Source organism: Ipomoea nil, unplaced genomic scaffold (genome assembly GCF_001879475.1).
Source record: "Ipomoea nil cultivar Tokyo-kokei standard unplaced genomic scaffold, Asagao_1.1 scaffold1407, whole genome shotgun sequence".
In the NCBI taxonomy this organism is placed as follows: domain Eukaryota; kingdom Viridiplantae; phylum Streptophyta; class Magnoliopsida; order Solanales; family Convolvulaceae; genus Ipomoea; species Ipomoea nil.
Genome location: NW_017617835.1, coordinates 3,417,976 through 3,432,826, shown reverse-complemented (window position 1 = coordinate 3,432,826; position 14,851 = coordinate 3,417,976). Strand labels below are relative to the sequence as shown.

General features: G+C 35.8%; 1 protein-coding gene across 3 annotated transcripts; it reads left to right on the top strand.

The window, feature by feature from the left end:
- Positions 1-10,543: 10,543 nt before the first annotated feature.
- On the top strand, positions 10,544-13,523 carry LOC109186638. 3 transcript variants are annotated; one of them, XM_019336712.1, is made up of 2 exons: positions 10,544-10,798; positions 11,307-13,523. In XM_019336712.1, exon 2 carries the CDS (start codon positions 11,388-11,390, stop codon positions 13,137-13,139), a length of 1,752 nt encoding a protein of 583 aa, XP_019192257.1. In that variant the 5' UTR covers positions 10,544-10,798; positions 11,307-11,387; the 3' UTR covers positions 13,140-13,523. The 3 variants fall into 3 exon arrangements, with proteins under 3 accessions (XP_019192257.1, XP_019192258.1, XP_019192256.1); XM_019336713.1 differs by having other exon boundaries at positions 10,546-13,142; positions 13,234-13,523; XM_019336711.1 differs by having other exon boundaries at positions 10,547-11,000.
- Positions 13,524-14,851: the final 1,328 nt, after the last annotated feature.

The following is a 14,851-nucleotide window of genomic DNA, read 5'->3' as shown; positions in this document are numbered from 1 at the left end:
TCAACTCATAATGTACATTATTCTAACTCATAAAATTCAACGACGTCATTTTGGACCGTGGTCTACACAACCACCACCTTAATTCTTCTTTCTCAGCTTGGAAAGAATTGTGGTGTTTGAAGATTCCACCAAAATTCATTAATTTCATCCGGCGATGTGCTAGGAACGTCCTTCCTACATTGGTTTCTTTGGCTAATAGAGATTTATTCAAGCAATATGACAATAGTAAGCTGCTGCGTTGTATTGCTATTTGCTGGAGTATTTGGAAAAGGAGGAATGAGTGGGTTTGGAATAGGAAGTTGTGGCATGTGGATGAGATTACCCGTATGGCTACAGGCTATTATAATGACCGGCAGAATCTTCCTTTGCATGGGGCAGACGTGGTGATGCATGGCTATGTTAATCAAGATGGTTTCTATGGCATAATAGTTCGAGATAGCAATTGTGGTTTCATTGCAGCGAGAAGTGGACCAATTCGTTGTCTTAAAGACCCTCATCTTGCAGAGGCTTTGGCTATTAAAGAAGCTCTTTCCTGGACTCTTGAACAAGGCTGGCATAACATTCTTCTAAAATCAGACTGTCAGTTGGTATGCAAGTTTCTGAATAATGGCTTACCAGATCATTCTTATGCAGGTTGCGTTCTCAAGTATTGCCGATCTCTTAAACGACACTTTGAATCAGTGTCCATTCAATATATCAATCGATCAATGAATAAGCTTGCTCACGTGTTGGCTAGAGCTGCTAGTTCTCATACTGGTCATCTTAATTGGTTTTCTAATATCCCTTCTTGTATTGAACATTTAATTGCTTGATTTTATTGAAATATTTTCCTTTCAAAAAAAAAAATAATTTGCCGGATTATATTGCAAATTATATCATGAATCAAGGTCCACCGTGAGTATTGTGGACCTTAGTTATATATTTTTTTTGAAAATATATGTGGTGCTGTATTAAAAATATGTCGAAATAATGTCTGGTGGGAGAAGATCCCAGTACATAGCAGCCGATTGCTGATATGCTGAAGTAGCTAAGGCATGAGCTATAAAATTGTCTAGTCTAGAAATAAAATGGAAAGAACAAGACTGAAAATAAGCTGTAGCTGCTCTGCAGGCGTCAATGGCATAGCCGACGTAAGTGCGAAACGTAGTAGACGGTGTAGTAAGATAACGCTGTAGCATTAAACAATCTGTATATATTTCGATGTTCTGTTCCCCTCGATCCTTTAACCATGACAAAGCCTCTTTGCATGCCAATGCCTCGGCCATAAGTGGTGAGAAACAATCCGGGAGGGGTGCACTGAAGGCCGCGACATACCCTCCATTCATGTCTACGAGGATTGCCCCAACCGTAGCCTTGCCCGTATTGTGTATAAACCCCGCGTCGATGCGACATAGCCTCCGAGGTGGCTCTTCCTGTACAATACCGTGAGGTCCGAGTGGCGCATGAGAGCCAAGATGTTGAGATTGCGTTGCAGGCAGTGGTACGTGGTTTTGGACTGCTGGCGGGTTTGCCCTTCTCCATGCATGCAATGCCGAATTCGCTGCTGCCAACAAAGATTGTGGCCGTGGTAATAGAGCATTCCAAACCGCCCCGTTCCGTGCTCTCCAAATATTGTAGAGGATTGATGCTGCATATAACATCCCATCAAAATCTAAAACATTTAGGAGCTCACCAAACCAAATATGAAAAATATTCGTTATAATATTGGGGATTGGAAGGTTGGATCGGTCCCAAATGTTCTTTGCAAATTCACATAACACTAAAGAATGCATAGTGTCCTCTTGAGATGATCCACACATGGCACAATATGGGTTTACTTCTACCCTCTTTATAAGCAAGTTAGAAGTGGTAGGCAGTATATCACAAATGGCTCTCCATAGGAACATTCTCCATTTTGGGGGTATTTTGAGTTTCCACAAGGTTAACCACTTTGTAAAGGTCCCATTCTCATTCCCATAATTACCAACTATTAATCTGTATCCGCCCTTTACAGAATAAACTCCTCTCGGGTCCCCAGGCCAATACCAAGTATCATCATAATCCGGAGAAACTGGTATTTTAAGAATATTTGCCACATCACTAGGATGAAAAAGATCAATTAAAATTGAAAGATCCCAAGTCCGTGTTTGTTGATCAATCAATCCCACCACCTTAGCATCCTGTAACTGTACTGGCATCTCTGTTTGTATCATGGGGTCTTGGTCGTCCTGTAACCAAGGATGGTGGACCCTAGTTATATATATATATATATATATATATATATATATATATATATAAAAGTTCAGGTGCGGTTACGGTGCGCCAGTGCACCGTCATCAGTAGTTATTGCGTGCACCACGGTCCAAAAACAACGTTGTTTCGCGTTTTTTTTTTTTTCACGTAATCCATTGAAACATACATTTTTATAACTCATAATGTAATATCTTAGGTAACTTATAAAGTATTAAAGTTATAAGTTATAACATTGAACTACAACTTATATCATCAACTTATATTCTCACCTTATTATGAGCCTTGTAACACTATTATATGATGCATTTTGTAACTTTAAATTTTAACATTAGGTATTAATATATATGTATTTTTAGCACGTTGCACATATAAAAGCTAGTTACTAGTTACTAGTTATATTCATGATACGGCGGTGATTCACTATTAATGCATACAATTTATAAAGAATATTTTCTGTGTATACAATATACTAATATACTCGACCATATATTATACGGAATATTTAATTTATTGCTTTTAAAGACGGGAAAAAGTAGATTTCGGGTAGCGGGTCGAACCCACTGTCGGTCTTAACGGATGACCTGATTTGACGTCATGGGGTCAAAACAGTAAAAGCGCTGTTTTCTCCGCGTGGTCGCCCGTTATGATTGCGACACACCCCCTTTCCACGCACAATATTATGCTTTCGCCCCCTCAACATTTTGACTTTGCTTTTTGGTCACCCAACTTTTCCCATTCTTCTATAATCATCATCCAATTGCTGTTCGTGGATTGTGATTACGTGGCAAGCATCATTCATGTGAAACCTTTTAAAGTTACTTTGGACCCAACTTTCACAATTTTATTTTAATTTTCAACCTTTTACACAAGAGTCAAAAGAACACACTTAGATAAGTTTGTTATTAAATTATTACAACTAATGGTTTTTAACTTCATAATAAATAACTAAAAACAAGAATCCAATTAGTTTAGAACTTTAGTAATAATAGCTATATAATAATGATTGCTTAAGGAATGTGAAAATGTTGGTTTTGCACAATGATGGACCTTGTATTACATTACTCTATGTGTATGTGTGTATGTATATATATAATCAAAATCATAATATAGATGGTATTAGATATAATCATAGAATTAACATTTTGGTTTTAGACAATGATATTGATACTAATATAGAGACACAAATATGTAATAACAATATTCTAAGTTTTATTCTTATAGGAGTTGTCTATTAGCATTTTCAATTTGAGCCGATTAACTATGAGTATGTAGTGGCAGAGGATTTTCCTATATTATTTGTTATAATGAAAACTTTTTTTATTACTGACTCTGTTACAATGTAGTATCTGTTCATAGCTATTTTCTCAACATATTGAAGCATAGAAAGTCAATACCGCAACACATGACTTCCTATTTGGGAGAGCCACTTCATGCCACTAGACCACAAGTCATTGGCGCTCATAGTACATAATATAACTAAGAATATTTAGAGTTATACTCCTACTATTGACACCGTATAAAAATCATGTATTGTATGTGTGTGTTATATTTGTATTTATTATGATTTCGATGTTTTAAGCAAATGCTCTCAAGGTGTGTGATTTTTTTGAAGTTAATGGCTCTATTACATTGTAGTATCTGTTCATATACTTTCTCAACCTACTGAAACACAAAGAACCAATAACGCCTCTGAGGCTCAAACTTATAATCTTCCAAATGGAAGTCCAACCCGGGTACCATTAGATCACATAATCCTAGTCAAGGTGTGTGATTTTGATGAATATGTTAATCAACTTTACACTTGACACTTAGGGGTCGTTTGGTTCACGGAATGTCAGATTACCTTAGGGAATGTTAGATTGCTAGGAACGTTAGATTCTTGTGTTTGGTTAAAATTGGGGTATGTAATATAATCATGTTTGGTTTAGGGTTATCTTTTATACACACTATAATATCCTTAACATATTTTCATATATTTTAATAAATTTAAAAATTAAAATAAATAAATAAGATAACGGTATCATATATAATTACATGATTTTAAAATATTAACTAAAATCTTGAACTTGAGAAACAAAATTATTTTATATGCTAACATAACATAATAAAAATAAAAGTATATATAATTACAAAAATAATTATATATATATATATATATATATATATATATATATATATATATATATATAATAAACTAAAATAACCAAGGTTATCTTACATTACCTAAGATTTTGAAGGGAATCACATTCCCTTCAAAATCTTATGTGGAGGGAATGTGACATTCCTGGGGAATGTTAGATTCTCTGAGATAATGTGAACCAAACATAGGAATGTGAGCTTTGGAATGTCACATTCCCTTGGTTATGTTATATAACCTGAACCAAACACCCCCTTAGGGTTTGATTGGAAACTTAAAAATATTATTTAAAAAAATGATTTCAAGAAAATGACTTAATTTTTAAAAAATATTTTTAATTTTTGAGTTCTTAACTGAAGGTCAGAAAGCTATAGTTTATGTGTTGACTGGAAGTTAAGAAATTGCATGTTGTTTGTTTTGTTCATTTTTTTTTTCTTCTGAAAATGAACATATCATTTGTTATAATAATAATAATAATAATAATAATAATAATAATAATAATATAATAGGTGATCATAATAATAAACTAGAAACTAACTTGAAGAGATATGAGAGAGAACTTGAAGAGATATAAGAGAGGAGAGAGAAGCAAAAAAATAAAGAATCCAAAAAATGCATTCCGACTAAAAAAAATAGGAAAACATTTTTTTTTCTGTAAAATTGAGTATTTTTTGTTGACTATAATGAATATTTTCATTGACTTTATTTTATTTGAATACTCAAACAAAAAAAAAATGAAAAAAAAAATTGAAAGATAACTTTCGGAAGGCATTTTCCGAATTTTCAAGCGAACCATTAGTTCAATCTTGATAAATTTTTTACTTTTAAGTATTTACTCTATGTGTAGTAAAAATTATTTCATTCGAAAAAAAATCACATATAAGAATGTCAAACTTGTTCGAAATCAATGATCTGATCGATTTTTTTTATTTTTTATTTTTGTAAAAGCAGTTTAATTTAGGACATATCTACTTCTACTATATATATATATATATATATATATATATATATATATTATATATATACTAATAAGAGCCTAAGAGAGTTAGGCCTATAATAGGTAGAAAAAATGGCGGTCAAATTTTTTAATCAAATGAATGGCTCATATTGATCAGATTTTAATTTTTCCTTGAGATTTCCTAATTTATCCTTAATGAATATGATTATCCATTAACTTTTCCGTTAAATATTATCTTTTCCGTTAGTTTCTGTTAGTTCACCGTTAACTTACTCATTGATTTTAATAAGAAAGGTCTCAGGTTCGAACCACATCCCAATCAAATTAAAGTTGGCATAATTAGTACTCTATTTTACTCTTATTAAACTAATAATAATTAATAATTTAGTAGCTACAACAAAAAATAATACATATGCATTTCTTTAATTTAAAATTATTTGAGTACAATGTTTCAATAAATTAAATAAGAGAAATAATTTCATTAGTTATATTGTCTTTAATTTATTTTTCTCCAAAGTAAAACTTCTTTACATTCAAATTAATCAATTAATTATATTCACTACATTGTCTATTATCTTTTTTGTGCACTATTTTTTAATTAAATATCAAAGTTATAATACAAAATAATGCTATATATTTATTTACCAAGTATTTTACTAAATACCATGAAAAAATTAAAAAAAAACATAATTAATAAAGCCAACCATATTAACTACTTGAGAGATTTGTTGACAAAGAGAGTATTCAAATCACACAACAAATTGAAGTTAGAACTACATCGCAATGTCCTTGTTTGATAATCAGCAGTTAGCGGTTAGCGTTAGTGGATTTGACCAGCGAATTATATCAACAGTTGGTAAAAAGATATTTGAAGAAATTAGCCCCCGTTTAGATTAACATGTAAAATGACCTAAGGGTATACATATATTTCATAATAATAATAATAATAATAATAATAATAATAATAATAATAATAATAATAATAATAATAATAATAATAATAATAATAATAATAATAATAATAATTGTTATAAAAAAATTAAAAAAAAAAGTATAATTAAGCCAATCATATTAACTACTTGGGAGATTTATTGACAAAAAGAGTATTCAAATCACACAACAAATTAAAGTGAGAAACTATCTCGCAATGTCCTTGTTTGGCAATCAGCAGTTAGCTCTTCAATATTAGTATATATTTAATATTTTATGCCCTAATTTTTATTTGCTCCCCCTTATTTTTCGTATTTGGTTTCAACCATACCCATACAATTATTTTATTGACAATTATAATCAATCTTGACTATATTATCTTGCATTTATAAACTTAGAATTACCTATTTAAATACGCAAATTCAACATTCAATTATCTATGCATGAACAATTCTAATATAATTTTGCATTGATATATTTTATAGTACTTTTTTTTTTTTTTAAAAAAAACATTGGGCATTATCTCAATCGCGCAATGCACGTAAAAAAACTAGTTGAACTGATACGAACCCGTATCAAGCCGGCACCGCTTTGAGTGGGTGCAGACTCCAAAGATGGAATTAGGGGAGGGGAAAAATCAGAGAGAGAGAGGGAGAGAGAGAGAGAGAGATTTCAGAGAAGGAAGATGAGAGTAGAGAAGAAAAAGATAATAATAATTCGCATGTCTTTTTCCTAATTAATATGATATAATAATGTATTATGACTAAACTAATGTATCCTATTACGAATAAAATTAGTCTAACAAATGTAATCAACCATCCATGCCGGTTTCCTTCGTTTTCTCCTTGGCATAGTAGCATGGGTTGTTTCTTTTCTTTCTCCCAATTCTTGATTTTCACCTTCTTCTACTATGGATATACTCGTATCACTCCCCTTCCCTTCGACGACCACCTTGTCCTCAAGGTGGAGATTCGGGTACCATCGTTCCATTTCCTCCGCAGCTTCCCAAGTGGCGTTTTCTGAACTACTATCTAACCATTGCACTAAGACTTGGCGTTGTATTTTTCCATTTTTAGAACATTCTGTTCCCCACAGAGTGCTAGTAGAGCTGAAATTGGTGATCGGCCCACAATTTGTTCTGGTAATTGGACCTCTATATTTTCTTCAGTTCCTATGTGTTTCTTGAGTTGTGAGACATGGAATACTGAATGAATTCTTGCTTGTGGTAGTAGCTCGAGGCGGTATGCAACTTCCCATATTTTTTCCAAGATGTTGAATTGACCATAATAGCGTCGTGCTAGTTTAGAGTTTCTACGTGCTATTGATATCTGTCTATATAGTTGTAGACGAAGCCAAACCTTATCTCCTACTGAAAATTTCATTTTGCTTTTTTTGGCATTGGCTTTTTGGGCCATGCGATGCTGAGCTTCCCGAAGATTGTGTTTCAGTGGCCTTATCAATCTGTCACGATCCAACAATAATTCATCTAGTGCTTGCACTGTTGGTGTGTCTTTTGTATACAGTGCTAAGGTGGGTGGTGGTCTTGTATTGCCGCAAAATTCTGCCCATCCCAAGTATGACGTCCAATTGGTTGGTTTGATGTGAGTAAAAGCCCTTAAGTATTGCTCTAATACTCGATTCATTACTTCTGTATGCCCGTCAGTCTGTGGATGGTATAATGTGCTTCTCTTCAGTGTTGTGCCACTTAGTGTGACCTTCAAAGTATGTAACTTTAATTGCTCAGCAATTTTGGGTTGCACAAAGTTGTGGGTGCTGCCACTATCTATTAAAATCTGTAACTTTCGGCCATTAACTTCTCCCAAAAGTTTAAGTGATCTGGGATTAACCGGGCCTGCCAATGAGTTTAGACTGGAAATATCTCCTGCGATTATGTCATCTTGCTCATGCACTATGGTTTCTTCTTCTAAGATTGGATCTTCTGTGGTTTGCTGTGTCAATTTTGACAATTTTCCTTGGGAATCCTCAAAACGAGACTCGCCGAACCGCTTTGTGATATTCTGTAAAAATTCCTTCCATGTAGTTAACATTCCATTCCTTTTCATCCATTGATACCACCCAGAAGCAATCCCTTCCATTGTGAATCCTGATATTCGCAATCGCTGTGTGTCGGGTGTATCATAAAAATCAAAATATTCTTGAATTCTAAATATCCAACCATGAGGGTCTGAGCCAGCAAAGCGAGGTAACTCAAGTTTCATATGAAATCGTTGAGTCCCTTGGCCACTCTCCGGTTGCAAAGATGGTTGTAGATGATTATCAGGTGGAGGCCCTAAAATTCCATGTGTTTGAGGTTGCACTGCTGCATTTTTATTTGTTGTTACCATCGTTTCCAACCGTGACACGGAGGTAATGAGTTGTTGAATGAGTTGGTGATTTGTAACAGTTTGTCTATCATAATTTTTTTGAAATTCGGCAATTGCCTACTCCCAAGGACGAGTTGTTGATGTGGATTGGTTGTCTGACATAATGAAGTAGGATTACAGTTTTGAGTGTGTAAAAGAACAAGAAAGATGAGTTCGATGCAATGAAAGCACCAATTGATACGAACCCGTATCAAGCCGGCACCGCTTTGAGTGGGTGCAGACTCCAAAGATGGAATTAGGGGAGGGGAAAAATCAGAGAGAGAGAGGGAGAGATAGAGAGAGAGAGATTTCAGAGAAGGAAGATGAGAGTAGAGAAGAAAAAGATAATAATAATTCACATGTCTTTCCCCCTAGCATGCATGGTGATTATATACTAAGTTACTCCTATTATGCTTAGGACTATGATTCCTAATTAATATGATATAATAATGTATTAGGACTAAACTAATGTATCCTATTACGAATAAAATTAGTCTAACAAATGTAATCAACCATCCATGCCGGTTTCCTTCGTTTTTTCCTTGGCATAGTAGCATGGGTTGCTTCTTTTCTTTCTCCCAATTCTTGATTTTCACCTTCTTCTACTGTGGATATACTCGTATCATAAACCTAATAAATAACTTAGTTGGATGATTCAAATAGGTTAACATTAAATCAAATGGGTTGACTCAATTTACATCCCTAGCCAAAGGGGATGGTGATGAGCTTTGAGTTGGATATTCCAACGTTGAGAGAGAATAATATGTCGTTATGCAACATGCTAAACTTCACAAATGATAATATTGTTTTAGCTTTACTTTATATTTTATGTCTAAATTTCTAAACTAAAATGTGAAAGACTTTGAATAAACTTTTACATTATGTGTTAGAGTTGAAATTTAAAATTATAAATTTGGATTGATTAAACAATATTTCAAGTTTATACTAGTATTAGTACAAGTGTGTTAATTTGTTAAAATTAAAAGTTTCATACATATAAATTTTTTAGTTGAATTCATTCAAAGAACTCAATGACATGAGGTTTTATGTTTATAATAAAAATAAATGAAATAAACTCAATGGCTCGATCGTATAGGCATATCAGTTGGTACTTAGGTGGTAAATTGAGAATTTGGTACTTTAATGGTAGATTAAGAATTTGAGGGTGAGAATTCATAATCGAGTCATGACAACCACATTATAAGAGTTTCACTCAATTTAATTGGCTCATTATGAACATAAGGCACATATCTAATCATTTAAGAGATTATTGAGTCACCATAAGACACGAGAAATGGTTAAATAGACCATTGAACTTTAGGCAAAAGTGTAATTAAACACTCAAATTTGTCAAAATGAGTCAAATAAGTTTGATTTACCAGTAACCAACAGGTTACCAGTTACCAGTAATATTATCGACATTGACCGCCGCAAACCACCATTAAAACATAAAAAACAACTTCTGGTGACTTTTTTTTTTCCATCAGAGTAGACGACCGGACTAGAGAAGGCGATCAGATCTGGTCGCCTTCTCCATCAGAGAAGACGACGTGCCGATTGTCCTCTCCAGTAGGCCACCTGATTTTTTTTTTATTTTTATTGTCGTAAAATTTTTTTCACCGGAATTATTATTAGAAATGTCGCCAGAATCTTAATTACAGGTTATTACATATGAATAACCGGTTATTGGTTTTAAACGCACCAAAATAATAAATTCAAATTTACACTTTTTTAAAATTTAAGAGGCTAATTATATTTTTACTTAAAGTTTAAATGTCTATTTGATCATTTTCTCAATGTGAAAAATAAAAATTTAGAATGATAAATATTAACTCGATTCCGTGATGGACATCCCCAACTAAAATCAAGTACACATATCAAAGCACAAAATAAATGAAATGAAAACCATAAAGGGTGGGGGTTGACGTGCAAATAAATAAGTGCGACCATAAATTCCACTCGGTTTCCATTTCTACAATTCCGTATTTCCGTCTTCCTCCCTGCCTGCATGTGGAGTGTGAACACACTCTCCACTGCACCTTCTTCCCTTCTTCCTTCCTTCCAACCCCCAGAGAACCCACCACCCTTACCCAAGGGTGGCACAGAACCGATACCTCGTGATTGCTCCACTTTCTGATTCCTATTTTCCCTTTTTTTTTTTTTCCCCTCAGATAATCAGTGAGTTCCAGCTTCTTATGAGTTCGTACCATTTTCCTGTCATTTTTTTGGGGTTAAAATTGGAGGATTTTAGTATTTCTTGGACTTCTGAGGTTTCCTCTTGCGTCAAGTTTTTTCCTTTTTTGCTAAGTTACTTTTATTTATTTATTTTTGGTGTTCTGCACTATGTATCTTGCTTTTGTTGAGAGAAAAGAATTACAAGGTATATAATTCAGGAATTTTTTTAGTTTTTATGGAAAGGGGAAATCTTTGTCTTGAAATTTCATTTTATTTTTATTTTTTTGGGGTGTGGAAAATGTAAAATTGAAAAGGGAAAAGAGGGTGTAGAAAAAAAAAAAAAAAAAAAGCAAAAAAGGATAAAGCTTTGCTTTAGTCCTCCACATGAAGGGCAAAATTTCATGCCCAGATTCAAAATTTCTTTGTTTTTGTTTCCCCCAATTAGTTTCTTTAGAAACAATCTGTTGCAGGGGGGGATTCATAGTTTAATCTGTGCTTTTTGCTATTTCAGTAGTTCATCCTCTTCTGCTGACAGATCTTGGATTGTTCAGAGACTATTGTGCCTGCGGTTTCTGATTCATTCATATTAGCCATGGTTGCCGAGTCTTGGCTGCGTAGTTTATGGAAAACAACCAAGAAGCGTGGTGGGGGTTCTTCTGAGAAGCAGATAATTGGGGTTTTGGCCTTTGAAGTTGCAAGCTTGATGTCCAAGATGGTTCATCTATGGAAGTCTCTGTGTGATAAGCAGGTTGCTAGTTTGAGGGAAGAGATAAAGAATTCTCCTGGGATTAAAAAGCTGGTTTCAGAAGATGATGCCTATATTGCTAGGCTAATTTGCAGTGAGATGATTGAGAATTTGGGGAATGTGGCAATTGCAGTGGCTAGGCTTGCAAAGAAATGCAATGATCCTCTCTTGAGGAGCTTTGAGCAGGCCTTCAATGATTTGCTCAAAATCGGGATTGATCCGTACGGGTGGCATCTCTCGTGGAAGAAGATGGACAGGAAAGTTAAGAAGATGGAACGGTTTGTTGTGATCAATTCCAATTTGTACCAAGAAATGGAATCCCTCGCGGATTTTGCACAGACGTTGCAGAGAATGAAGTGTAACGAGGATGCAGACATTATTAGTTTAGTCGAGTACGAGAAGAAGGTTTCATGGAAGCAGCAGGAAGTGAAGCATCTTAAAGAGGTCTCGGTTTGGAGCAGGAGTTATGATTATGTCGTTCGCCTTCTGGCTCGAGCTGTGTTCACTATATATTGTAGGATTGGGCATGTTTTTGGAGTTAATCCTGTTGTTGGGGACCAGGAAATGAGAGACTCGAAAGTTCTTGAATCGGATAACATTCATCGTAGCCAATCGGTTGCATATACACAGTCATCTGTTCATCCAGCTGAAACCAGTCTTTCGAGATTTTCCTCAGAACCAATCGAGAGCCTTATTACTAGGTCCGGTCCAATTTCAAGAACACCAAATATAAGCACCTTTCATTCAGGCCCTCTCAGAAATTCGACTTCCACAGAGAGCCTGGCTCCCGGAGGGCACAAAGCTGTTAACTTTCACTCAGGTCCCCTCGAAATGTCGAAGGCCAAGTCTAGTCAGACCACCAAAGTAAATAAATCTGCCTTTAAGTGGTGGCATTCAGGAAACTTACAAGGAAAGAACCCGGTTTCAAAATCCAATAAGTTGAATGGTTTTCCTATGAGTAATAGCTATATAAATACAAACGGTGGCTATTCTGGTCCTTCTGGAGATCCGAGTGGTGCCAAACCTGTAGAGGGCAATTCAGTTTATGGTCATATGCCCAATTTCAGCTCGAAAAAAAGTTTGATGAATGCCCCTCCCGAGACTCTCGGGGCTGCTGCTTTGGCGTTGCATTATGCCAACGTTATCATTGTGATCGAGAAGCTCGTTTCGTCTCCTCACTTGATAGGGCACGATGCGAGAGATGACCTGTACAATATGTTGCCCGCCAGCATAAGAACGGCCCTCAGAGCAAAACTGAAACCGTATGCTAAGAAACTGAGCTCATCAGTATGTGACATGGCTCTTGCAGAAGAGTGGAACGAGGCATTGACGGGAATACTAGAGTGGCTTGCCCCGCTCGCCCATAACATGATAAGATGGCAGTCTGAAAGGAGCTTCGAGCACCAGAACTTTGTTTCGAGAACAAACGTTCTACTTGTACAGACTCTTTACTTTGCAAATCAGCCGAAAATCGAGGCAACAATTGCCGAGCTCCTTGTTGGTTTGAACTACATATGGAGATACGGTCGAGAGCTTAATGCCAAAGCAATCGAAGAATGTGCCAGTGTTAGAACATTTGACGAGTTCTTGGAAGAGTGACTGTATGCTCGGGTGGAACTGTAATTAACAACTACAGGGCCATTCCAAAGGCTTTATTGCTGAAATGGTTCTCGTCACCTGCCCTTGTGGGACTTATCGAGACGTTATTTCTTGTATGGATTGATTTCGAAGCAGTTAAGTGATGGCCTCTATTTTCAGCATCAGAATATTGTTTCAACTTTTCTTTTTTGCCACGCGAATCTGGCAATCAATGCGTGAATGAGTTTCAACTTTTCTTTTTTATAGATGTAGACTTAGTTTTGTGCTTGTTTCTGCTAGGCAATAATACATATATACTCCATATATGAGATGCAAGTTGGGAACCTTGATACATAATGTTAAATGTTTGAGAGTTATCTTTGTCGTTCTCATCCCTTGTGCCAATCATCCCCGCGTTTTTGTCTTCGTCTTTTGCCTGTTATCCTTGTGCCAATGATCACCGCGTTTTGTCTTGGTTTTTTGCCTGTTAAGCGGGAGGACGCTTCGAGGGTCTGTCTTTTGTTTCCTTGATAGTTATGTTCTTGAAACCGATTTGATTCATTTAGGCATGAGAGTATGAGTTTATTATCTCTCAAGAATGCAGTCCACTTGTTGAATGCTTGTTTTAGATTCGATTCTGGTAATATGGCATGAATGCATGATCTGTCTGAAACAAATTGTGTTAGCTCTTAGCTGTGACTCAGTGAACACACATAGTGTGAATGTATGATAGTTGATGCTTGTGCAGTTGTGCTGGCACCACCATTCAAGCTAGCTCGAGGCTCGAGGCTCGAGCCATCGGGTAGTGCTTTCCTGTCACACACTAGCTTCTCTCTATCGCAAAAGCTAGCTCGAGCATCCGTAGGCCTTTTTGCCACACACCCGTTTTTCAATGAGAGCACCAATTGATGGCACTTAGGTCGAGATTCTGACTCCACCACAAAAGCTAGTTGCTGAAGAGAAAGTTATTAGCCATCAGTGGGACCTCTCTAGCTCTCGGGGGTTCGTTCATCCAATCCCACTAGAAACTCATGGAGAGATTTGTTCATCACTTGTATACTACCCCGTCCACCCTATAAAGATCAACTAGCGAGCATATTTGCAATCTAGTTTTGGTTCCTGAATGGTTGAACCACAAAACTTAGTTTGAGATTCTGACTCCACCACAAAAGCTAGTTGGAGGGAAAGTTATTAGCCATCACTGGGACCTCTCTAGCTCCCGGAATGCCACATTTGTCCTCATCCAACCCCACTAAAACTCATGGGGAGGTTCGTTCATCACTTGTACACCCCATCCATCCTATAAAGATCAACTAGCGAGCATATCCGCAATCTAGTTTTGGTTCCTGAGCGGTTGAACCACAAAACTTAGTTGGAGAGTGAACGTTATTTGTCATCACTGGGACCTTTCTAGCTCCCAGAACGCACATTTGTCCAAATCCAACCCCACTAGAAACTCATGGGGAGGTTCGTTAATTACTTGTACACCCCGTCCAACCTATAAAGACCAACTAGCAAGCATATCCGCAATTTAATGTTGCTCCTTGATCCACAAAACTTAGTTCAAGAGTAAAGATCTGATCCCAATTTAAACACAATCCTCTAATTCTTAAAAGAATCAATGTAAGATCGTATCAAAACACGCCCATATCTGACCTGCAATAAAGGTAGCCTGGACAAAAAAAGGAGAAATGAACAGCATACGCACCCAACAAGGAGAAAGAACTAAACTA